The sequence below is a fragment of the Eufriesea mexicana genome, unplaced genomic scaffold (genome assembly GCF_001483705.2).
Source record: "Eufriesea mexicana isolate 0111107269 unplaced genomic scaffold, ASM148370v2 scaffold1192, whole genome shotgun sequence".
NCBI classification, from domain to species: Eukaryota; Metazoa; Arthropoda; class Insecta; order Hymenoptera; family Apidae; genus Eufriesea; species Eufriesea mexicana.
Genome location: NW_016909322.1, coordinates 277553 through 304159, shown reverse-complemented (window position 1 = coordinate 304159; position 26607 = coordinate 277553). Strand labels below are relative to the sequence as shown.

The following is a 26607-nucleotide window of genomic DNA, read 5'->3' as shown; positions in this document are numbered from 1 at the left end:
CCTATTGTTGAAATCTCAACGTTGTTAATATCCATATTATCAACAAACTTCTCAAAGATTTCCAAGATTTACGAAACTCCACTGTGGCCATCACGTCACGAACTGCGATTATAAAACGAGTCTTAATTCCGACCAGTAGGACAGAGTACTGCTGTAAAATCGGGAACATCGATTCCTCGGGCTGAATATTCATCTAACCCCGTGTGTTGGCCAGACGCGAAAGAAGTCAGCGTTCACCACTCGAAGGCGCTTGTTACAGTTGGCACGATCGACAAAGAAACTTTCATTAGAATCTGAATGCGGATTTCCCGTCGGAAATGCGTGGAGCAGCGAAGGAAAAAGAGTGAGAAAGAAAAGGGGGATCCTTTGAAGCGAGAGCCAAGCAAGAAACGCGTACCCCGCTTAAATAGTTGCGTATAAAGCCGATACCGCGGCGTCTGTTCGCCGGAAACGGTGGAAGAGGGCCAGAATTTCCGTCTTTTCAGCGCGTCGACGCTTTTCCATCGGGAAACCGTGGCAAAGAACGTTGTCGTGGCCCGGGAGACATAGAGAACGATTCCGAGGGGCTAGACGACCTCGTACACCGCCAGGCTTTAGACCCGCGAGGGTGTCGGACCTAAGAATCGAGCGAGTAATAAACCAACACCCGACTACCGGTTTTTCTTCGGCTAAATGCTCGTCCATGCCGGCTTTCTGCGGAAGAAGAGAGCGTTTTCTCGCATCGGTGCCGTGGAAACATCCCCTTTTACTCCGGCCCTGTGTACTCCGATCTTTAATCAGTTTTAGCTAGGTCGTTGAGTACACGGGGCAGGGCGAAGTCGGATTATTGCGATTCGTTGGATTTTTCGTTACCCGAAACGATACACCAGCTGGAATTCCATGGGGGGTGGGGGGAAATTGGAAAATGTAGATTAGAACGTGTTCAGGGTACTGAATCGTGGAATTCGGTAATCAGATTCAAACGCGTCCGAGCAGCTTTGATTTGTTTCAGGCACGTTTGTTTTGGTTCGTTTCACTGTGATCACGTTCTGTAACGTCGGAGCTTCGATAATTGCGGAATTGCGTAATGACGGGCTGATATTAACGAAGGAAGCTGATCATTTCGCGGGGTACAAAGGGGTACGAGACTGTCAAGATGCTTGTCATTTAGGCTACCCTCTGTCACGTTAGTCTCAACGTAATTCGTGTCTTATAATTCCTGTCACGCATCCATAATTTAATATCGTATTATCTAATTTTGCAGGTTGAAATTATCTTAGATGTGAGGAAATTAGGAGTTGCTTTGAGTGAATAAATTAATATCTCTAGTTACCTCTAGTGGAAAATAAATTCTCTATGAAATCTTCAGACGAGAATCTGATCTGAGAATTCTTCAGTTTCTGCAGCTTCTTAGGTACACTATTGCTTCCTTTGCAGATATGGGGTAAAGAAATTTCCTGTATTTCTGTCTCTTTGTATTCTTCCTGTCAGCTATTCTTTAGTCCCCATATAAAGAATCTCGAAACCTATGTCAATGAGACAACATCACGTTGTATTCCTAGATTCCTCTAACTTCTCTCGTAATCAATTTATACATAGATGCGAATATTTTTCCAAATTTTCCGCATTGATATAAATTATTAGTACAAGCATTTGTTATAAGCTACCCCAAGAGTCTGTCAATACCACATCACCCCATTTCTCATCCTCTCTTATCTTCGGTCCTCATCAAAGGCAATAAATCTACATTAAAAATATTTTTCAAATCATTATTCACCCCTAATACCAATTGCATAGTTTGGAAATTGTCACAGTATAATTATTAATTTATCATGGAGATGCAGGATATAAAATAAGATATAATCCTCGTGAATTGGAAAATTTTTCATGTTTCCTAGCTTATTGTTAGTTCACTCATGATCAATAATATATGCATATATAGAGGCTACTAATATTTTTTCAAATTTTCTATATTCATATAAATTAATAATAGAAGCAATTATTATAAGCTACCCCAAGAATCTGTCAATACTATATCACCTCATTTCTCATCCTCCATAATCTTTACTCCTCATCAAAAACACAAATCTACATTAAAAATATTTTTCGAATCATCATCCACCCCTAATACCGATTGCATAGTTTCAAAATTGTCACAGTATAATTATTAATTTATCATGGAGATGCAGGATATAAAATAAGGTATAATCCTCGAGAATTGGAAAATTTCTCATGTTTCCTAGCTTATTGTTAGTTCACTCATGATCAATAATATATACATATATAGAGGCTACTAATATTTTTTCAAATTTTCTATGTTCATATAAATTAATAATACAAGCAATTATTATAAGCTACCCCAAGAGTCTGTCAATATCACATCATCCTATTTTTCATCCTCCGTTATCTTCTCTCCTCATCAAAGACATAAATCTAAATTAAAAATATTTTTCGAATCCACCCCAATACCAATTGCATATTTTCAAAATTGTTATAGAATAATTATTAATTTACCACGAAGATATAATCCTGGTGAACTGGGAAGTTTTAAAAACTCGCCATTTCCTCACATCCCGAAAGCGAAAGCAATGTCGAAAACAGCGTCATCCCTCGCATCAGGAGATGCTGTAAGAATAATTCAGTCACGTAGTCGGTCGCGAAACAATTTCATTTGCGCCGCGTGCCGCGAACGTTTCTTACCGGTAACCTCTTGCCAGGCGGATGGCGGTGGAATCATAAATCCCCTGCGAAGTTATCAATTAATTTCAACTTCGTCCCGTGTATCTTGTCTACGGTAATTCTCTCGCGGCGAGAGAACTAATAGCGCCTCGGACCGGGTAGTTGCCTTATATTTCTCATTAGGGTGTCGTCCCGGGTCCTCCGGAGCGGCGTCCGACCTGGCAAGTTAGGTCTCGCGGGGTCGCGCGAAAGGAGCGGAACAGGGCGAAGGAGAACGGCGAAGACCTCGCTTTGTATCTTTCCCGTATCCTCCACCCCTTCGTTACGTACCCTGCCGCGGGACGCATGATTAGCCGTTTGTTTCTTCGTTTAATTTGAAGGCGGCACCCTTTCGGCCGCCCTCCTCACCCCTGCGCTCTTTCGCCCCCGTTCTCGAGGACGGGACGCTGCCATCAAGAGTCACTCCCCGGCATCGAGTTTGTCTATTAACAGAGGCGTTGATTAAATGCAGGAGAGAGGCCCGAGAGACGGATAGGCCCACGTGCAGTTCGTGCCCACCCTCTGCCTTTCGATCCTCGTGCGTCTCCGCTGCGTACGCGGCAAAGTATGCGGAATGAAGATCGATGAGATTTGCGGCCGAGAGAAGGGGTGATAAAGGATCCGGGGGGTGGAACGGGGGCGGTTGAACGCAGCGGGTGGTCCAGGGGAAGAAGCAGCGTAGGGTTCAGGGATTAAAGGAATCCTTCATCGGATCTGTTCTTCCTTTGCGTTTCAGTTGATGGCAGAGTCTTTATCGAGAGTTACGTGGTATCGTATGGCTTTTTAGAGGAGATTGTGATTAGTTATGGGCTAAAGAATAGCAGGTAGAACGAGGTTTTTTAATGGTAAAGACGAAGGGGATAGGAAAGAATGGGATACGTCTCGTCCTGGACCTGCCAGTGGACTCCTCAGCGAGGTAGGCCCATACCTCAGACTTAGCAGGCCCATACCTCAGACGTGGGATATCAGTGACAGGTCGGGGAAGCAGAGTTCTGAGTACTTAACCTAACCTAACTTAACCTTGAATCTTCTAGAATCCCACTAGTAGCGTAAAGGTAGTGTAAAGTAATTCTCATTGGAGTTCATGGGTATTGAAGTTCTTTGTAGTGGTCTATGAAATTCGCAGATCTTAATAATCGGTAGTAAATGAACCCGTGCATGACTGTGACCATTTGCTAAGTATAGGTGTCATAATCGTAACCAATCCACTTTCAGAAACCTCATTTTTGCATTAGGACAGTCGTATGCTGACATCTGACTATTTAGGTATCTAACAGTATTCGACTTGCGTGTGTTATTACCACGTTGGCCAATAATCAAATTGTGCATGCAAATTATGCATCCATAAGTCCAAGTGATAATCAGATCACCAGAATTAACAGTAGACAGAATAACGACAGTTGCTAACTAGCTTCTCTGAATGAAGTTTAGGCGAGACTCTTCTGATCAGTCGAATAGTATCCGCAGTCCTTCCATTAGGCCTCTTTGCAGCTGTGCATGCCTGGGAAGGAATGCAGGTCTGGGTTGATCAGAGTGGAAGAAGATGCGCCATTTAACACGCATTTTTGCACCTAGTCGAATCATTGGTCAGGGAAATTACGTGTACCAGTTGGATCGTGTGACGAAGGCTGTAGACGAGATGGATAGATGGCGCAACCGAGTTCCCGTGCACCGTGCTCAGTATATACGTAGCTAGATGGGGTTTAACAAGCTTTGAATAACCGATTGACTGGCCCACTTTCACGGATCCTTGCTCCGTGTCAAGCGATGATAGGGTGCTTCCACGATCATTTGTTTCTTTCCACCCTGTGCCACGAAGAATTCCTTGTTTCTCGCTCATTCGTATTCTGCGACATGGAGCATTCGGGAGAAGATTTGCAGTTTGCTGATTTATTAATTTTTAGCACGCAAGGATTGTTTAAGTTAATGGAAATGGCCGCTGTGTAACGGGTAATTGCATATTGCATGTTCTAGTTTCCTCCTGTGATCACGCTTCTGTTTGTCGTTCAATTTTGAGGCTAGTGGTCACGTTGAATCGTCGGGGAATAAATTTATACATTTTCACTTGTGTAAGTATTTGGACACTCTGGTCTCAAATATTTAACAATTATCTTATCTCTCAACCCGCCACGGCTTGAACAAATATACTTGGACTTTCGATTCGAAATTCCGCATTCAGTGGTATCTCTTTGGTCACCTGAGTGAATGATTTGTATTTTAATATACGTATAATTAATTTTTCGATTTTATTAATCTTGTTCTTCTTTAATTCAATGCAATTATCTTCGAAGTCTGAATTCTGAATCCACCCAGTTCATTTAATTCGAAAAATCAAATATTTGATCTTTTATTTCGTATTTTATTTATTTCTCTCTTCCTCCTGGTCTTGATTAAAATGTTAGTTAAATGGTCCTCATTAGTAAATATTCCTAAATTTAACTATACTACTCTACATTTACATTAATATTCTTATTTCTGCAAGCCTGGGTAATCTGACAAATGAGAGAGATATTTAAGAAGATAACATTTATGGAAACATAACCTCCACGTAGTCTAAACGATCATCCCTTACTCTCGCTGGTACCTATTTTTAACACAGTTTCCGAATTCGTATCTCGAAGGGAACGCGATTAACAGGGAAAACCGAGTCACACGTCGCGTTTAATTAGCCTCAGCAAAACACAAATTCTCCCAAGCCGTTTGTCGTCTGCCAAACCTGTCAAGCTCCCGTAAAGTTTTCTCAAAGCTCCACGTCTCGAGTGTAAAGAAATTCGATGCAGAACTACAGGAAAAGGTTATGTTCATTGCAATTTTCTCTTTCATTAATTAGTATTATTTTACAACCGAAAATAGAGTAATAAAAATAATCGGAAACTCCCATTTTATGTTCCATCGGGGTTCTCGGGGTCTAAATCACGGACTCCAGGGAACAATCGATCAAGAACCAGAGCGCGGTAAATTCAAAGGTAGCAGTTGGATGAAATTTTCCATTTCAACAGATCAACGCGCCGAATTTCAAGATTCCTCTCCCTCTCTTTCACCCAGAAGGCAAACAGTAATTCGGCATATTTATTAACGAGATGTCGCCACTAATGCGTGGCATGGGCGCCGGAAACGGAAAATAGAATTTCATATTCGCACGAGCGCGACGTCTCTTCGCGCCACTTGTAAACTTTATGAAACTGGCCCCAAGGGTGATTTCATTATTCCTCTCGCGCCGCGAAATCGAGAGTGCCGCGAGAGAGCGTTTCCCGCCTCTCCTCTCCTACAATACCGTTTCTCTCCACGAGAGGAGTCCAATCGAAACTCGTCGGTCGCCGCGTGTTTCTCTCGAATCGAGACATTTCCGTTTCCCTCCCTCTCTCTCTCTCTCTCTATCTCTCTCTTCTTTCATCCACCCTTGTCCGCCGCCACCCTCTCGTCGGCTTCCGCGCCTCGATATATCAAACTTCCAGCGGCGAAGCGTCAGACAATCGATTTAATCGGTGAACTGTGAAAGAGATTGCGGCCTCTCCACCCTCTGCGCCATCGCATAATGTAAAATCGACGGAGAGAGACAGAGCGAGGGAGAGTTGTTCAGGGTGCACGGCGCGATTTAAGCGCTGGTAAAAAAGGAGGGAAAAAAGGGAGGAAAAAAGGAATTCGATTTCCGTCTGCAGTAGTGGCGCTGCTGTCGCTGGTACCGATGTTTTTTCACGCCGGAATGGTAAACTACTCGCCGGTTCGTGAACTGGCAATTACGAAGGCGTGACTCGAATGCGCCGCTAATTGATCGAGGAATAAAATTCCTCGAGCACGCGTAGGTGCTTATTTTTCGCCGAATTTACGAGCCTAGTTCCGCGTGGGACGCCCATTTCGATCGGCGCGCGTTGATTACGGGGAGAGGCAGGAGAGAAGTGTTGGCCGAGGAAGAAAGGTTCGAGGAAATGGATGGTTGTTCCTTTGCGGCGTGCGTTACGCGAAGTGTAGATGGGTAAGCAGGAGGTGGAGTGCGAGTAGTGACCGCTAGGGGCGCTCGTGTCGGCTAGGGAGATTGCGATTGCGGATAGAATGATGGGCGGATGATGTTGAGGTTGAAGTGGTATTATAGTAATTGGCAGACGCTATACTGGATGTGTTCTTGGAATATTCTCTGGGTTGTTAATTTCTAGTTGAGTTAGGTTAGGTTAGGGAGGTGATTTTCAGTCGTCGTTTGACTTAATAAGTAACAAGTGCAACTTGAGTAACGAATATGGAATAAATATCGAAATTAAATGATTTTCTTTCTGTATTTCAGTATATCTAGTATTTTCTAGCTTGGAAAAATATTGAATTGCTACGTCTTTACAGCGAAAGAGTCTTTGAGAGCAAGAGGTTAGGTTAGGTTAAGCTCCTGTTTGCTCGAAGAATCTTTTATTGCATTTTACATGGTAATATTTGATATAATAATAATAATAATAATAATATGCAACAAGAACTTCTATTCTTCGTTATATTTTAAATTTCTTGATGGCATGAAATAAACGGGGGGTTCAAGGTTTCTGTGTCTTCGAACTCCTCAGTAAGGTTCCCATACCGCTCTATGACACCAATCATGACACCATCATTCCGCCTAACTTTGAGGAACCATCCAACTTATCAATTTTCCTCGAAGCAAAATTAATCCCGATGCAAAGTGACGCCATTAAAATAAAAAATTCCTATTTATGTGACAAGCATCCGTTTTTGAAGTATATCTGCAGTTCTATAATTATTCTCATCAATATTCTCAGAATATTACATTAACCTGTAATTAAATTAATTACAGAATTAATCCGATATCAGCTTCCCTTATTCGAAGAATAAATTTATTTCGAATCGTCTACGATATTCTGTGAGACCAGTGGCAAGGAAATCAGGACCGAACATAAATATAATATATTGCGGATGTGAGGCGTGGCTTCAACGATAACCTAGGCTCCAATGTAAACATCGTCAGGTTCGGACAGGCTCGTGGTTCATTTACGTCGATGATTTCCTGTCTCAGTTTCGTGTTATTCTCGACCGCGTTCGGACGGAATGGCACAGCGCGTGACCGACCTAGTTGATTATGGCACGCGCCATCGGAACTCGAGTCGTGTTAAAATCGCGATATCTAGCTAGATACGAGACTATCGTGTTGCTTATTATAGAATTAGTATATCGATTCTGCGAGAATTATTACGGATAATCGGGGTTAAGTTTGTGAAAGAAGAATCACGTGCCTGGGTCCATTTTGTTCGTGCCTACCAGTCTCCTGATGACTCCGAGGTTAGTACTGTGAACTTGTTAATAAAAATTAGGGTAGAAAGGGATTAATAAGGATTTTCATAGATATCTTATTATAACCAATTTATTCGAAGAATATTTATTAACAAAATACAAAATCCTCTAGTTTAATTTTTACAAATGAATTGTAAAATGGTTATCATCATAGTTATCGGATACTACCCTATTCATGGCACGTTCGATAACTTGATTAGTCAAATATATGTTGGGATATATTTTGATTGGCGAAATACAAGGAATAAGAATGTTTAATTCGAGTATGTTTTATTTATGAGCTACAGAGACTTGAGAGTAAAATACCAACTAAAAAGGTTAGACTAATTACGCAATTCACATTCACACGTCAATTTTTCGAACTGTCACCATCTCGACTCTCTTTCAAACCTCGTGTACAACTTTTCCAATTTTTCCAATTTAACATACGTTCATTGCGCCAGAAACTAGATACAATAATATAGATGTAAAAGAACTAAAACGTACAAGAGGGTTACAAATGAAACTTAGACTCTGAGATCGATGGCTTCCGCGTGAAGCACTCGCAATCTAAAATCAAACTTAACCCTTTGCACTCGACGACTTTTTGGCTAAAGAAGAGTAGAAATTTAAGGATTCTCTGCTAAAAAACTGACGATACTTTTTTAAGTAGTAAATAAAGAATTGTATAGTAATAGAATTGTAGAATTATTTGATTTCGATACTGTTATATTACATTAAATTTGATATATTAATTAATATCGATCTTCCAAATTTTATGAAATGGTGACTGAGGGTCCCCTCTCGAGTGCAAAGGGTTAATGTACCACGCTTATCGCTATAGGATAATATAAACTTAAGAACTATCTTATATTAGCATGCGTGTTTGCCTATGTATAGAAAGGAACAAAAATTATACAGCTTTTGCAACAACAGCTTTCGTGTACGATTCTCACCAACAGAACTGTCCCAGGACAGCCCTTGTACCCTCATTTAAACCTTACACTTTGTCTTCTATCATATTCAAGCTTTCTTTCTCAATCACGAATTTTCCATAGCCTCGCTCTCGAGGTGGCTCACGTACCCTAAACATTCAGGCGCCATCGCTCTTCACTTACATTCCATACAGTCATAAATATTCCATGCATCTGATCCTTGCACGTGGTCACTCGTCCTTCTACGTGCACTTCAGACGACACTTTAAGCATTCAGTCTGAACCCTAGGTTACTGTCTATTACCTGTCACCAGCTAGATAGGTTCCAAGGGTTCCTTTGCACTGACTCTCACACTTGCTATTCCTACATATATAGTTTCAAAATTAAGGATTCGCAAGGTGTAACAGCTAGAGTTGCCTATTCACTAGTCAGACACGTAGTTTCATCTACGGAAGTTATAACAGGTGAAATTTAGCAGCTGTTAGATAACACGTTGAGTCCTCAGGGACAGGCGCTAGACTTTCGAACCTGGCCCAGATTGGGACCAAAAGGTGCTAACTTTTGGTGTTAAATTCTTCGCCATCTTTGGACCTGACGTTTGTGAATTCCTGTTATAGCTGTGGGGGTTGTAAGAAGTAAACTCGCTCAGGTGCAGTACGCTTCTTTATTGGGGAGACGGTTCACAGCGCGAGAATCGTCGAAGGTGTACAATTCGTGTGCTCGTCGAGGTGGCAGGGTCAGCAATCATGGCGTAAAAGATCGGACTCCAACTGATCCCCAACCCTCTACTTAGGAGCTTTTTAAGGCTACCGAGTGTGCATGGGAAGGGTAGGAAAAAAGCTACCAAAAACTATGTTTCTGCATTATGGAATGCATTTGCGAGGGAAAGTCGTGATGATTAAAGGGGGGTCGTAAATTAAGCGAAAACATTGGCTTGCAACATCATTGCCCGATCCCCGACTAATCCTTGGTATGACATTGACGATAGCCAATGCCATCCTGAGGACAATGCCTGTTAGCCCGCAGTGACAGCTGGTACGTTATGCAAGGAAACCTGATGCACACTTGGCATTAATTTACCTGCTCCTTTGGCATAGGCGTAGGCGCGGAATCTTAGCCTCCACATAGCAATTGATACAGTATCTCCGAGTTTTATGAACACTTCTCTCACCACCGGTGGCTCACTTGAGGACCGAGTCTGAGCCTGAACGGAATTGCAGGCAAAACGGGCTGGGCACTTAACGTGATAAGGGACAATGGTAATATCGAAAGTGTTGACATTCGTAATCTTCCTGCCGGCGTAAGATCTAGTTTCCCGCGCTCCAGATTTCGATCTTCATTAGCTAAGGAAAGCCAGGAAATTATCGATGCTCCGACGTTCGTAACGAGTGAACCGTTAAGCGGCTTTACGATTGCGGATCGTAAAAGCGACAAGTGGATGCTCGTTAAGCATGCGTTCAAGTTGGACGCTTCATCCCGGTGCTAAATGAAAACTAGGAAAGTCGTTCTTCCTTCGAGTGTAAAACTTACCACGCCGCGTCGTAACTCGGGCCCCCTTGGAACGTCTGTTTTATGGTTTTTCTCATTGTTCCCGACGGTTCCTCGAATTTCGAAGTTTTTCGAGCACTCTGACGATCGTTCGCCCACTCGTAACCCTTCCGCGTAATTTCTTGCGGTTCAACTTTTGTTTCCCTAACGAGCGCCAGCGGCGATATCCTCCAATGGCGGCATCAACGCGAAACGCCCGATGTGTCATTTTGGTTGAAATATCGACGCTATCAGGTACCAACTTTCGTAATCGTACGATATTTTTCTGCTTGCTGGAAGGACTCTTAAAATTATCGCTCGAGACCTGGAATATTTATGACAGCGATGGTGTAGAAAAGTATGTCGAATTTAGTCCTTCAATTTTAGCGGGAATTTTGAAATATCTAGACTAGGGATTATGTTCTTTTCCATCGATTTGCATTTATGAGGAATGTTTAAGCTGTCGTCTTAGATTAAATTGTATTGACACTGTGAGGGAAATTTTTGTGATTATCGTCGAGTACAAAATTTTTCTTCTTGGTGAAGGGTTTTTTAAAATTATCGCTTAAGATCTGGAATATTTATGATATCTGTGGTATAGAAAAATAGAGCAAATTTAGTTCTTCAATTTTGGCGGGAATTTTGAAATATTTAGGCTCGGAATTATATTCTTTTTGGTCAAATAAGTGAACAATTTGTATTTATATTAAATGTTCAATGTGTTATATTAGGTTAAATATGGATGCTTAATTAATTTAGATAATAAAGATTGAATATCTATGAGTAACAAACTTTCGTGATTATTGTCGGGTACGAAATTTTTCCCCTGAGTGAAGGGTTTTTTAAAATTATCACTAATGACCTGGAATATTTGTGATAGCTGTGTATAAATGTAGATCAAATTTAGTTCTTCAATTTTGGCGGGAATTTTGAAATATTTAGGTTTAGGATTATATTCTTTTCGGTCGAATAAGTGCAACAATTTTCATTTGTGTTATATGTCCAATATATCGTGTATAATGTTCAATGTGTCGTCTTAGATTAAATTATAGTGACGCTGTGAGTGACGAACTTTCGTGATTTTCGTCGAGTACAAAATTTTTTTCCCAAGTGAAGGGTTTCTAAAAATTATAGCTGAAGACCTGGTATGCTTATCATAGCAGTGTATAGAAGTAATTTATATTTAATCTTCCAATGGGAATTATTTTAGGGAGGACCTTGGAATATTTAGGCTCGAGATAGTAATAATCTTTTCGAACAAAGAAGTGCAACGATTTTCATTTGTGTTATATGTCCAATATATCATCTTAGATTAAGTATTCACATTATGAATACAAAATTTTTCACTATAATGAATGATTTTTTTAAAGTATAGCTAAGACCTGGAATATTTATAATAGTGGTGTATAATAGTAATATAAATTTAATCTTCCAATGAGAACTTTTATACTTGGTATTTTGGAATATTTAATCTCAAAATCATAATAGTCTTTTCTATTAAATAAATCCAACATCTTGTAAATCCACTGTGTCATTTATCTCCAGAATATAGTAATTTTAATAAACGCAGCATTTGTACCAATATCCGGATTAGGCACACAATCCCTTGTAATACCGAAATTTTTTCAAAATTACACTTGAAGACCTGGAGTATAATATGATAATAACATAAAACAAAATTTATTCTTCCAATAAGAACTTTTTCGCCATATTGGAATATTTACAGCCCCCATTAGTCGAACAAATGCATCGATGTCACTACCAAACATCAGTTGCACTACTTTCCGTGCTACGTTGAAATCAGCTCGATAAAATACCGCGAATTTTAGGATAATTGCGAGCTGTATAAAGCTGGCATTTTTCGGTAATTCCCCTTTATCCCCGGAAACGCGAAAAATAGCCGAGTCGCGTGACTGCCGACGATGCAACGTTGACTTTTAGCAGGTCGAAAAGAATGTCGGCCATCGCGGCAGATTTGCATGCTAATTCGGTCGACGGTGTTTAAAGAGGAAATCGTTCGGCTGAAATCTTGGCGAGGAATTTCATCAACGACAGAATCCGGGCGCGCCTCTAGCCTCCGTCGAAATTGCTGTTTCTCTGGATCTGACACGGAATTCCGCTTCATTTTTACGCGTTTCTCGGTATTTACATAAATTTCACCGCGACCGGAAGTCGACGAATTAGATTCTCTATGAACGCTCGCCGAACAACGCGATTCCACCATTTTTCGAATAGTTCATCTTATCATCCAACCTTCCAATGCCCAAACGGTCTATTTTACATTTTTAATTAAAAATTTCGCAATTTCCTCTTTGATCTCTTTGCAAATTTTCTTTTAATACATTTTATTTCTCCAATTTCAGTTTCATTTTCCTAAAATTTTTCTGGTTTCATTTCATCGCGTGTGACGTTCCTGGTAAATTTTATTTTTCCACCTGGGAAATTTCGAAAAGCAAAATTAAAAGGAAGGGAGATGAAATATGTCGATTAATGGAGAAATAGAGAATCTCCGAGACCCGGACGAGATTTCTCTAAGATTCAACGATTTTCTCGAATTCAATTTTGGCGCGACGTCTCTTTGGTATAATATCGAAGTTGGTAGAAGGTTGAACTTCCTCCAGGGTAACCGAGTTTTCTTGATCGAATAACTGTTATTCTTTGTGACTGTTTCAGAACCTAATTTCGTGGGATCTTACGACATCGGCGGCCACGTATTCTTCTTCTTCCGCGAGACGGCGGTGGAATACATAAATTGCGGCAAGAGCGTGTATTCTCGGGTGGCGAGAGTTTGTAAAAGGGACACTGGCGGCAAAAATATTCTGTCGCAGAATTGGTCGACTTACCTGAAAGCCAGGCTGAATTGCTCGATCCCTGGCGAATTTCCATTCTACTTCAACGAAATACGTAAGTTGCTCCCTGATTTTTAAGTTTCCTCTTTCATTCAGTCGCTTATGTCAGTTTTAATACAGTGACAGCAGAAGTCAGGATATTAAAAATAATCAATTTTCTAATTTAAATCTAGACTCTATTTTATAAATTTTTACAATATTCATTAAAATTATCGCGAGATTCGTTTCTGTAAATTAAAAATTGGAACCAGGAATGCGAATTATTTCTATTGTACTATAAACCCCTATGGGGGTACTCCAATTGAATTACAGAGGCTATGTTACAGGAATAATTTATTTAAATTGCATAAGGATTTAATGATAAAAAATTGTGAAAAATTGTAGAAATATTTAATTTTAGTTAACCGGTTTAAATTCCTCTAATTTCGTGTATGTTAAAACATATTAACACTAGAACTACCAAAGGATGACAGGAGGAGTCAGGATATTAAAAATAATCAATTTTCTAATTTAAATCTATACTAGAATTTTATAGAATTTTCTCAAAATTCACGGAAATTATCGCGTAGTTCGTTTCTGTAAATTAAAAATTGGAACCAGGAGTGCGAATTATTTCTATTGTACTATAAACCCCTATGGGGGTACTCCAATTGAATTACAGAGGCTATGTTACAGGAATAATTTATTTAAATTGCATAAGGATATAATGATAAAAAGTTGTGAAAAATTGTAGAGGTTTTTAATTTTAACCGATATTAACCCAAATTAACCGATTTTAATTCCTTTAATTTCGTGTATGTTAAAATTTCGTGTAGTGTTAATATCACTAGAACTACCAAAGGATTCAAAATTATTTGTTTTAGATATTTTATTTTTACATTTTCTCAGACCATTTCAATATCTTTTGACAAAATTTATCTTCACATTTATTCAAATCGAAACACAATTATTTATATAATTTATCGTCTTCCTTATACCACTACAATTATCTTTATTCTTGTGTAATATACATATGTAGCTACTAATATACATATGTTAGTAGTTTTAGTGTTAAATATAATCATGATCCCGCGACAAATTCAGCGTATAATCTTTATTGTAATGCAAAATGATAAATTAGAAAATTAGTAAAATTAAAAATCGGATATAAAATAGTAAAAAATTTGAAAAATCGTGTATCACCGTGTCTCACTTACCTATTAAACACTTGCAATACTTGAAATTATTATGGACACACGATACACGATTGCACGTCATTTCGTATCACTAAATTACCCGTTTCATCTTTCTCGACTACCATTTTCAAACCTGTTCATCTCGGAGCGTAGTAAAATTTGCTCGATCGCTGGTCGTTGTAAAATTTACAACGCTGCAAGGCCGGGGTATCGGGACGCGCAATGGATAATAAAGTATGCGTGAAACAGGAGGAAGTTAACGATCGTTGGGATTTTTATTTTTCCAGAGAGTATTTACAAGGTGCCGGGCGACGACACCCACTTTTACGGTACTTTTACCACGTCGACGAACGGATTGATGGGCTCGGCGATTTGCTCGTTCCATATCGACGCGATTCAAGAGGCGTTCCGTGGAAAATTCAAAGAACAGGCGACGAGCAGCAGCGCCTGGCTTCCGGTGCTCTCCAACAAAGTTCCTGACCCGCGACCCGGTCAATGTGTGAACGACACTGAAACGTTCCCGGACACGGTGCTGAACTTCATTCGATCTCATCCCCTGATGGACTCGGCCATATCGCACGAGAACGAAAAACCGGTCTTCTATAAACGCGACGTGATGCTCACACGGTTGGTCGTCGATAAACTACGGATCGATTTCGTGGGCATCGATTTGGATTACACGGTCTACTATGCTGGTTCCAGTGAGTACTGCTTGTTGCATAGACCGACGATTAATCATTCGATTTGCCACGCTTGCGTACCGGGCTTAACCATTTATATACGTAGGGGTACTTTTCATTGGCAAATATAAGGAATAAGAGATGTTGGTTTATTCCAATATATTATTTATTACGAGCTAAAAGAGACTTAGGTGTGAGATGTAAACTAGAAGACTAAACTATGTAGTAGATAGACTAAAACTATATAGGAAACTATATAGCAAATTACTATACCAAATAGATTAGACTATGTAGTAGATAGACTAGGACTATTTAGCAAACGATATAGCACACTACTATAGCAAATAGACTAGACTATGTAGTAGATAGACTAGGATTATTTTGCAAACGATATAGCTAACTACTGTAGCAAATAGACTAGACTATGTAGTAGATAGACTAAAACTGTATAGGAAACTATATAGCAAATTACTATAGCAAATAGATTAGACTATGTAGTAGATAGACTAGAACTATATAGCAAACTACTATAGCAAATAGACTAGAGTATAACTGATCTATGATCAGGCAACTGATACTCTCACATCGACTCTAGCTTCAAACAAAATATATTTATTCCAATATATTATTTATTACGAGCTGAAAGAGACTTAGGAGTAGTGTATAAACTAAAAGACTCTAAACTATATAGTAGATAGACTAGAACTATATAGCAAACTACTATAGCAAATAGACTAGAGTATAACTGATCTATGATCAGGCAACTGATACTCTCACATCGACTCTAGCTTCAAACAAAATATATTTATTCTAATATATTATTTATTACAAGCTAAAAGATGCCTAGGAGTAAGGTATAGACTAAAAGACTAGACTATGTAATAGATAGACTAGGACTATTTAGCAAACTATGTAGCAAACTGTTGTAGAAAATAGACTAGACTATAAGTGATCTATAATCAGGCAACTGATACTCTCACACCAACTCTTGCTTCAAACAAAATATATTTATTCCAATATATTATTTATTACGAGCTAAAGAGACTTAGGAGTAGTTAGGACTATTTAGCAAACTATGTAGCAAACTGTTGTAGAAAATAGACTAGACTATAAGTGATCTATAATCAGGCAACTGATACTCTCACATCGACTCTTGCTTCAAACAAAATATATTTATTCCAATATATTATTTATTACGAGCTGAAGGAGATTTAGGAGTAGGGTATAATCTAAAAGACTAGACTATATAGCAGATAGACTAGAACTATATAGAAAACTATATCGCAAATTACTATAGCAAATAGACTAGACTATAACTGATCTATAATCGCGAAACTGACACTCACATCGACTCTGGCTTCAAACTCTGTAAAGGCCTGTCTTAAGACAACCCTTGCACCCCTGTTTAAACCTACTCTCTCCTACGCGTGCTTTCATTCGTTCACTCGTGTCTCTCGCGACCTGGCCCTCGATCTGGACCAAGTACTCCAACTGTCAGACGCATTCCTAACTTTCGCTCCCTGTTTGCACTCGATACAGTCATAAATATCCTTGCACGCGGCCACTCGTCCTTCCACGTGCACGCCAGACGTCACCCTGAACATTGGGCCTGAACCCTAGACCGCTGTTTATCGTCCATCATCAGCTAGGTAGGCCCAAGTGTTCTCTTGCATTCGCTCTCAAACCCTAGCATTCTTATGTATATTTATTTTAACTCTAAAATAGCGTTAACCCCTTCTATGACACGGGGGACACACACTTGTGCACGTTTTTCAAATTTTCCACATTTTCACGAGGTATATCTTATCGAAGAAGCTTTCCTCTGCGAATGGTCGAGGCTCCTTTTATTTTTAACACCAAGCTCGTTAGGTTTGACATGGCGTCACGTCAGGCTTGAACGCTAAACCGCGGAATTGCGATAAGAAATTTAATTCGAGACGCGTACCCAGGTTGGAACGCGTTTTGCTCTGGTATCCGTCGGCCGATTTGTCGTCGAGAAACTTGGCAAGATAATCACGAGCGAACTTCAAAGTTCTTGCAGTTGACTCGTACAATCTGCTATTGCAATCGCAGCTTTCGTCTCGTAGCCAACCGTCGAGTGTCTATTACCGCTAAAAACTAATATAATCAGAAGTCCTCGTGCAACTGCGGACTGTGGGGAACGAGTGACAAAAACGCGTCACAGTTTTGCGATTAATTGCACTCTGCAACTTCCATTAGTCACCGATACACCTAAGACTGATCTTCTGACTATCGAAATCAACGAAATCCGATTCTTGGTGGTTACATCCCAAGAATGGAACGAAAATTTTGACAATAGTTTGAATATTCGACCCTTTGCACTCGAAGCTAATTTCGCCATAGAATACTAAGTGTGATACTTTGATTAGTCCCAAGCATCGCCAGATGGCGCCACTCTTCGTTCCTTGCAGGAGCAGGTCATTGTTCGAGTACTGATTTTCTCGTATAGGTTATGAACTAACCCCTGACTTACAGCCATATTGTATGCCTGTAGTGCCATATTAATTTTAATAAAAATTTTAATTTCGAATAAATGTTAATTATTTTTAAAAGGAAATATGTTCAGGTTCTCGCAGTGGCAATTGGAATTATTTCTCTCGTAAAATCGATAAAGTAAGAAGAAATCCTGTGTAAATTAACCCATAGGACTTTTTCATTCGATATTTCACGTATGTATCGTTACATCGTTTAAAAAACCCGATATCGACTAGCAATTTTTATAATTCGACGTGTACCTGGCGACCAAGAGTCGAGCGCAAAGGGGTTAACGCGCTCCCTGCCCCGCGAAGATCGAGTTTTAATGAAACTTTAGCGGCAAACGAGGCCTCGTTAGCATATTTAATGACAGGAAAAAATAGCAGTTACAGTGAATTGTTGGCACTTTGGTCCGGCCTTAAATTTGTCGTGCTGGAATAACGAGAGTGCGATGAAATCGATCGCGGAACGTTGCTTCGTCTCTGATATTTATTACGTGTCATCGACGTCGAATACGTAGCACGTTAATTACTATAAAATAACATCGGTACCGTGTCCGTCACGCTTCGATCTCCCATTGCGTTTCGCCCAATGAAACCGCGACTTCCGGCCGCTGTCATAGGCAACCGATGGCCCACATGACAGTGCGCGCGTAGCATGAAAATTACCCGATCGGCGACAGCGATGCTCCCGTGATACAAATTCGATATCGCGTTAAATGTCCCGAGTCGGTTGGTAAACGCGTCGTTCCCTCGTGTTACAGGCGACGGACGCGTGCACAAAGTTGTTCAGTGGATAGACAATAACGGCGAGTCGCAATCCATCCTGCTGGACGTTTTCGACGTGACACCTGGCGAGCCGATCCAGGCGATGGAGATCTCCAAGGAGCACAAGGCCCTCTACGTCGCCTCCGATCATCGAATAAAGCAGATCGACCTGGTCATGTGCACTCGCAGATACGACAATTGTCTCCGCTGCGTGCACGACCCTTACTGTGGCTGGGACAAGGACACCAACACCTGCAAACCTTACGAACCTGGGTGAGTACGATGCAAAAATTTGGTACGTCGGAAGGGAAGGGTTCGTTGGTTCGTGGTACATACTCTGCGTTGCTGGAAAGAAGTCATCTGATTGTGAGAAACTCGTAGGACCGAATCCCCACCAGTCCAATCATTCTAACATCTTGGCAGAAGTACAGTAAAACGCTTCCCTTGTTGGTAGAACTGATCCCTTCCTATTAGCCCGGTCATGGAACACCATGTGACAAAGAAAGCGAACGAAGCAACGAGACAAAATGAGACAGACGCAACAAATATTGGATTTGAACACCATGTGACAAAGAAAGCGAACGAAGCAACGAGACAAAGTGAGACAGACGCAACAAATATTGGATTGGCAAGAAAGTAATTTCGGTTTGCATCAGTAAATAATGTTATGCTTGTTTAGTTATTCTTTTGTCAATGTTAGAATTTTTCTCTTTTCAGATGTGGTAGTCGATACCTTTAGGTTGCTATTTCGTGAAATTCCGTGTAATTTCGTTTATAACTGTCAGTTCACGGTCAGTCTTATCATGGAGTGGAAAAATAAGCATTTTCGACACATTTTACTTTTTTATTTTCATAAAAGCAAGAATGCGGCTGAGGCTCGCAAAGAGATACGAGAAGTTTATGGTATTGATTGTTTAACAGGACGCACGTGTCAGAATTAGTTTAAAAAATTTCGTTCTGAAGATTTTTCACTGAAAGATACCCACAACGTTCTGGTCGACCATCTGAGATTTACGCACTTGGTTAAGTTTTTCGAAGATAAGGACCAGAAATTCTATGAGCGCGGGATCATGATGTTACCAGAAAGATGGCAAAGGGTCATCGAATAGAATGAAAAATATTTGACCGATTAAAATTTTATTTACTGTATAGAAAAAATTGAGTTTTATTTCACACTGGAAAGCCGAAAGTACTTTCTTGCCAACCCAATACATGCAAAAGCATAGACTCATCCCAAAAGCATATTAACTTCAGATTCTTCTGATGAACACATGATTATTTGCAATTACTAGTTACTAATTAGCATCTTGATTAACTTTTCATTGCATTATGCAGCAAACGTGATGTACTATACACATATTTCTTATATTTATGTTGTATCGTATGATTTTTTCAAACGGTTAGGTTAGGTGTCCTTGCTTTGGATTATGTCATACGTGGTATTACAGTTTTAATTGCTTGGAGTCATTCCAAAATTGGGCTTTGAAGGATTCAAGAACATTTATTCTAGATTTCAGAGCGACCTGCTATATCTGCAATATATTCGGATATCCACGTGTCAATAAAGAGTTAAAATATAATTTAATGGATCCAAACATTTCGTTCACTTCGTCGATATAAGATGCATATAATATTATCCGTCTGAGTGTCAATTACAGTTGTAAAAATTTGATTAGAAAGTTTCAAGTGACACTGTCGATTGATGTCAAGTGGCGCCGCCTCGTGTTATTCGTGGGAGGTATTAGTATTACTGAGATGGCACTGCTGTCGAATCCGATCGTACTTCGTGGTAATAAAATGAGGAAATAAAATTCTTAATTTTTAGAAAATTCATTGCGAAATTATAATTTCACGCAGAATTACTTTGTGCAGGAAGTGTTAAATAATTTTGTGGCATCGGTGAGAATTTATTGTCAATTTTTGAATTTTGTAGGATATTTTCATGGATTTAATATACTTCCGAAAATTTTTGTTAATTTTTATTGTTCCTGTACCTGGTATAAAAGTATAAAATTGCGGTTAGGAGCAAACATTGATTCTGAAAGTATAGGACGTTTTTAAAGAGCTCAGTGGTAGTTCCTGTCTCCATGAAAAATGTATGAAATACGAGACGCCGAGCTTTCCGCGAAAGCTCGCGAAGTATGTGACGCAGTGCCACTATTTATAAATTCTGATCGTTTTATTTGCTGAGTTTATTACCTCAAAAATTTCTTATATTTTCCCCGAGGATATCTGTGACGAATACTACGAGGATAAAACGTGGACGAGCAGAATTTAGTATGCATAATACCCTTCTGAAGCTGAATGTCATCAACCTTTTAATGTTTCACGTTTCGCCATAAAATTTCATACACAGCGTGACCTAGTTAAACTGATTTCATTTAATAAATTAAAGCCATCTCTAAATATTTCTCTTACTGAAATCCCCTTACCTTCTTCTGACCTATTTAGACCCCAGCTATACCACATTTATCCTCGTATTTAAACCTATCACTCAAACAAACTTCAATTTCACACCTGCTGTACCTCGCAATTAAATCCTTTAACCGATCTAGTAAATTCACCCTTACTTGCAAAAATTAGTAATTTTCATTAAAAAATGATCAGAATATTGAACAAATTAAAAATTCCTTGTGGTAACGTTTAAATGGACCGTGTGCATTATCACGATTCAACGAAGAGCACGATAAAACGATAAACTCGTTAGGAAAAATTGGAAAAGATTCACGAGCATGCTTCTATTCTTTTGCAGACTTCTTCAAGACGTGTCGAACAGCACAGCAGACGTCTGCGACAGCAGCGTGGGCAAACGGAAGCTGGTAGTCACCTGGGGCCAGTCGGTGCATCTGGGCTGTTTCGTGAAGATGCCGGAAGTGCTGGCGAATCAGGAAGTCAGATGGTACCACTACAGCAAGGAGAAAGGAAGGTATCAGATAGCCTACAAGTACGGTGCCGGCGGGGACAAGTTCATCGAGACGTCCGAGAAGGGCCTGGTGATCGTCGGCGTGAACGAGCAAGACGCCGGAAGATACGATTGCTGGCTCGGTGGGTCGCTTCTTTGCTCGTACAACATCACCGTGGACGCGCACAGATGCTCGGCGCCGGCAAAGTCGAACGACTATCAGAAGATATACTCGGATTGGTGCCACGAATTCGAGAAATACAAATCGGCCATGAAGAGCTGGGAGAGGAAGCAAGCGGTGAGTAGACCTAGTTTCATAATATGAATATATTATATGAATACTTTTGGGGAGGGGGGCCGACACGTTTATGATTCGCATACCTTTGATAGACTTTCTGCAATTTTTGCGAGTAATTATAAGACAAAGAGGATTATTTTTATTTTATTTTATTTTATTAATTTCCGAAACAAAATTTTCATTATTCGAGGATAAAGTAATTTAGTTTTTCCAGATATGGAATCATTTTATATCTGAAAAAAAATAGTTTTCTTAATTTCAACGAGTTATTTAATATTTTTCAGTGAGCAGGGAGACAGATATTATTTTAGTAGTTATTAGATATTTAATTTTCTATATGAAAATGAGTATTTAACGAAGTGGTATACTTAATTTCAACACGACGATTATTATTTTTCAGTGAATAGGGAGTCAGATATTGTTATTTTAGTATTTACTAGATATTTAATTTTCTACGTCTGAAGAAAATATTTATTTAACGAAATGATATTCTTAATTCCAACGCGGTATTTATTATTTTTCAGTGAGCAGGGAGACAGATATTATTTTAGTAGTTGTTGGATATTTAATTTTCTATATCAAAAGAAAATGGGTATTTAACAAAATGACATACTTAATTTCAACGTGACGATTATTATTTTTCAATGAGTATAGGAAGTCAGATATTATTTCAGTACTTACTAGATATTTAATTTTCTACGTCTGAAGAAAATATTTATTTGACGAAATGACATACTTAATTTCAACGTGACGATTATTATTTTTCCGCGAGTAGGGAGTCAGATATCATTATTTCAGTACTTACCAGATACTTAATTTTCTACGCCTGAAGGAAATATATATTTAACGAAATGATAAAATTAATTTCAATGCGGTAATTATTATTTCTTCAACGAGTAAGGTACAAGATGTTCGAATTAAAAAAATATCACGCAAGTGTTCAAAATGGCGTATTTCCTTGCCTCGCGAGTCCCCGTTTAATAACGAAGCAGAAATGTTTTTCAAAGGAAGCACGACGCAGTTTGCTAAAACATGGAAAACCGTTTGAAATAACGCTGGCAAATATGTAATTCGACTCTGAATGCAACGTCCCTTTCGAAATTGAATCCATCCTTCACGTTTATGAAAAAACAGATACCTCGTAGCGAGCTAATATTTACTTCCTACATGAGTATTCTTTTCCCTCGCTGCAGATGATTACGATCCAAAGAACTCCGTATAATGCAATACAAATTGGAGATAAAGAACATCAAAGACCATTCTTTCGCGTGTGTAGTTTGTTTAACGAGGAACAGAATATTGCTCGAGTTTCCTCTATTCTTTTTCCTTCATATGGATGAATACCCAAGAAATGAAAAATCTGTTAGCGAAATGGGTCACCGTATGGAATAATCAAGCCACGAATCATAAATAGCGAGTCACGTCACGTTACATGCGAATATCTGTTAAACGAAACGAGCTATTGAGAACCATTGTAACTGTTACGGTTACAAGAGGAAAATTGCCCATGATATGCCTTCATTTCCTTAAGTGGAGTGTTACACTTTCGACTTGCGATCGACTGCACCCCAGAAATATATGTTATTATGCAACATTAAAACGAGTTGGACACGCGAAACTTCTTTCTTAACCGCGGAATCGACGTAGAAATAATCGCTCGTTGGCACACTGGCACCTACCAAGCTATTCATCGGCCTCGAAACTTGTAAGACATCCCTATATCAATTTCCTCGCATCTATATATTTACCTAAACTACGCCTATTAATCCCGAGGCCAGCGCAACAGGTAATAGTTTACCCGACTGGCGCCACGAGTATCCCCCCGTTTTTATTCCACGGGAAACAAATCAGACACACGTGTCCGAACGTACCGAAACGTTTAATCGACCACCTGCTTGAGAGTGCTGTCCTTCTCTCTGTTGCAGCAATGCGCCTCGAGGCAAAACGACAGCAATCAAAATCTGCACACGAACGAGGTGTACGGGACACCCTTGGTCTGATGGAGCCGATCGTTGGAGCCTTCGTCGAGTCGAGACCCCGACACAATGCCACGTACGAGCGTCCTGCCGAAGAATCGCGGTCCATCCACGATCAGTTGGACGAGCCTCACTCTCCTTCTGACCGGTTACACCACTGCCTTTGTCCTTCTTGCTACCGATGGCCTTTCGTCCGAGTGAAAACCGCGAAACGCGTCCGCGTCAAGAGCCGGCGAACTCGGACACTCGGCGCCACGTCCATTTTCAATCGGCCGGCAGAGCCTCGCGTTCCGATTGGCCGGTTCTCTCGGAGCGGCCTCCACCGGCGTACTCCCGAGCGCCGCCTAGCGAGCCGGCGGGGAAGCACGAAGACATGGACGCGCGCTGGGGACTCGCTCGTGTCCGATCGGCGCGACGGGGCTGCTCGCAAACCCGCGGTGTCCATTGCGTCGTCATCCAACTCATCGAATCGAACTGCCATTAAACGTATTATCGTATTCTACATACTTGCCATAAACGCGCGTGTACGGTCGGGACACTCGCTGGGATCCAGTCTCGTTTTCGCTGGGTCCACACTACTGCCCACGGACTGCTTTTCACCCGGTGTGTAAATAATGAGACACGCGGTTCTAGGAGAACGGGGACGCGATTCCGGGACGGCGATCGTCTCGTGAGAAGTGCGCTTAAACGCGAACGACGATGGAAACGACTCGGCCGGAAGAGGGCGCCACCGTGCGGGGACTGTGCTCGCCGATGATACACACGTACCACGTACACACAAACACACATACGGTTCCTATGCTTTCGTTTCTCACGGCGTGAATCGGTTCTGCGAGCGAGGGGGAGCGGTCAGACAGCAGATGTCGCTGCGATCGCGGCGACGAAGGGGGTATAACGGGTGATCGGGAAAACGCGGCTCGAATCGAGGCGTCCGTCCGCGGTGTAACGCGTTTAGAAACCGGAAATCAATCCTCCTGTTTCCTTAGATCTGTGATACGAACGAGAGACGAGACGGGAGAGGAGCGAGTGGAGCGTGCCTCTGTCGCTCCGTTGCGAGAATCGCGAGGTTACAGGAGCAAAGAACCGAGAGGAAATGCGACGACGAGACGAAGAGAGGAAATTATACCGTAAGGTCGAGCTTCAAGCGTAGTTTTAACGAGTCAGTTTGACGAGTCAAGATCGGGCCACGATCTTGCCATGTAAGTTGTATATCGATTCGCTGATGGAGAGAGAGAGAAAGAGAGAGAGAAAGAGAGAGAGGTTGCGAGAGTGGGAGAGAATGAAACGCGTCCAGAGAGAGAACGCGACGCCACGTCGACGCGTTTTCAAACGTCACGCAGGTTACACATGAGATTATTAATCGGCTACTACGTAGGTGGCGCGCGCGCGGTCACCGCGACTTAGCTTCTTAGCTTTTCATATCAACGGTTTCGCCACGTGCACCGCCGTCTCTGTCTTCGACCCGCACGATTCCTTTCATCGCCTTCACTCCACGAATCTTCGTCTTGTCGACCGGCGACTCGCTGGCGTTTTCCCGCGTATTTTTCTTTTTATTTCTCATCTCTTTGCCTTTTTCATAGCGCAAACGCATCGATCGATCGATGCGCTCTCCTGTTCCTCATTTTATAGGTTATGTCAGTGCGGTTCTTTTGCAGCGTTCCGTTGGAACGTCTTACAGGATATGTTCTGAGTTCGATTTTTAGACAGTGAAAATAATCGAAAGATAGAACAGAATTAAGCAATTTTAATTTTGACTAATTTTATTTATTAGAAATGTTTCATTTTTATGTTTGGAACGACTTTCCAAAGAATTCCGTATGAATTAAATTAGCGTAATCAGGGGTACGAGGTATTTGAAATTTTTAGAGCGATGCGAGATAGTTCCATCGGTACCAGGCTCGCGTTCACACGCATCCTGAACACACCCAACGATACTACTGTTACCATAATCGTGGAGAACTCTAAAGGTGCTACGCAGATGCGTCCAACGCGTGTTGGAGATCGGTAAGGCCTGTATAATCCTTGTATCCACCAATACGCTCTTCGAACGGGAACACAAACATACACGTACATGATACATTCGCGTAGAAGTACACGCAGTTTATCGCACGAATCTATTCTCATCCAACTTGGACGTTTACTCGAACCTATCCCGGTATCATTTCAGACGCCGGTGATTCGAGTAAGAAAACACTTTTTCATATACCTCTGAGCCTAGAATAGTGTAGTTTCATTTTATCTTTGTTTCTTGCTGGACGATTTTCGGCCGATCGAATCGGGTCTCGATGGAAGGAAATCGTTGTGGCAAATGGACGCGAATCGCGGGTCAATCGGACAGACGATCGGTTCGAGACGGTATTCGTGTCTCGAGAAGATGAATGTCGGCGAGCATACGTTTCTCTTCTTCGTTTAATGTTTATTTGAAATAAGACGATTTACCAGTCTTATTCTGACGTTTCGCTGCATGTCCGTGGCAACGCGCGTCAGCGTTTCCCGTGTTCGATTAAAACGTATAGAGTCGTTTCTCTTCCGGTCCGGGAACGTCTGTGTGTACATAGGATCGTCATAGTGCATGGTATTTTTATAAAAATTCTCTTCGGAACGATGCAACCGTAGACGCGAGGAATATAGCGTTCTCAACTTCTCCGCGGCTATTCCTTTTCACCATTCTTCTCTCTAATTTTATTTCACGCTGTTTCTCACACTTCCCGCCGATAATTTAGCATTTTAATCCTTTCTAACGTATCGTATTACACGTAGCATTAGTTCACCCTATATTTTAAACGTAGAAACCCGGGTCATCGCGGGGCTTGCCCAGCCTCCCGACGATCGCGATCGCTTCTACCAACGGAGATGGATGCTTACCGGTGCTGTATTAAAGAATTCGTGGAACGGTCGCTGTTTCCTGAAGACCCAGTTCGCCATCGTTAGTATACATACGTGTAGGCTATAAACATAGAGCGTAGCGAGGTGGTCGCACCTTTCATCGTGTGTTTGCGTGTGTGAATGCGTGTGTGCGCGCGCGAGTGTACGGACTTAAGTTCC

General features: G+C 40.9%; 1 protein-coding gene across 1 annotated transcript in view; it reads left to right on the top strand.

The window, feature by feature from the left end:
• Positions 1-25139, top strand: part of Sema2a (Semaphorin 2a) — a 486762-nt gene extending 461623 nt beyond the window's left edge. The window contains exons 7-11 of the mRNA XM_017900416.1: positions 13093-13323; positions 14731-15144; positions 18383-18659; positions 21139-21586; positions 23512-25139. Coding sequence (XP_017755905.1) covers positions 13093-13323; positions 14731-15144; positions 18383-18659; positions 21139-21586; positions 23512-23586 — 1445 coding nt within the window. The 3' untranslated portion in view covers positions 23587-25139. The remainder of the gene's footprint in view (positions 1-13092; positions 13324-14730; positions 15145-18382; positions 18660-21138; positions 21587-23511) is intronic.
• The last annotated feature ends 1468 nt before the right edge of the window (positions 25140-26607 follow it).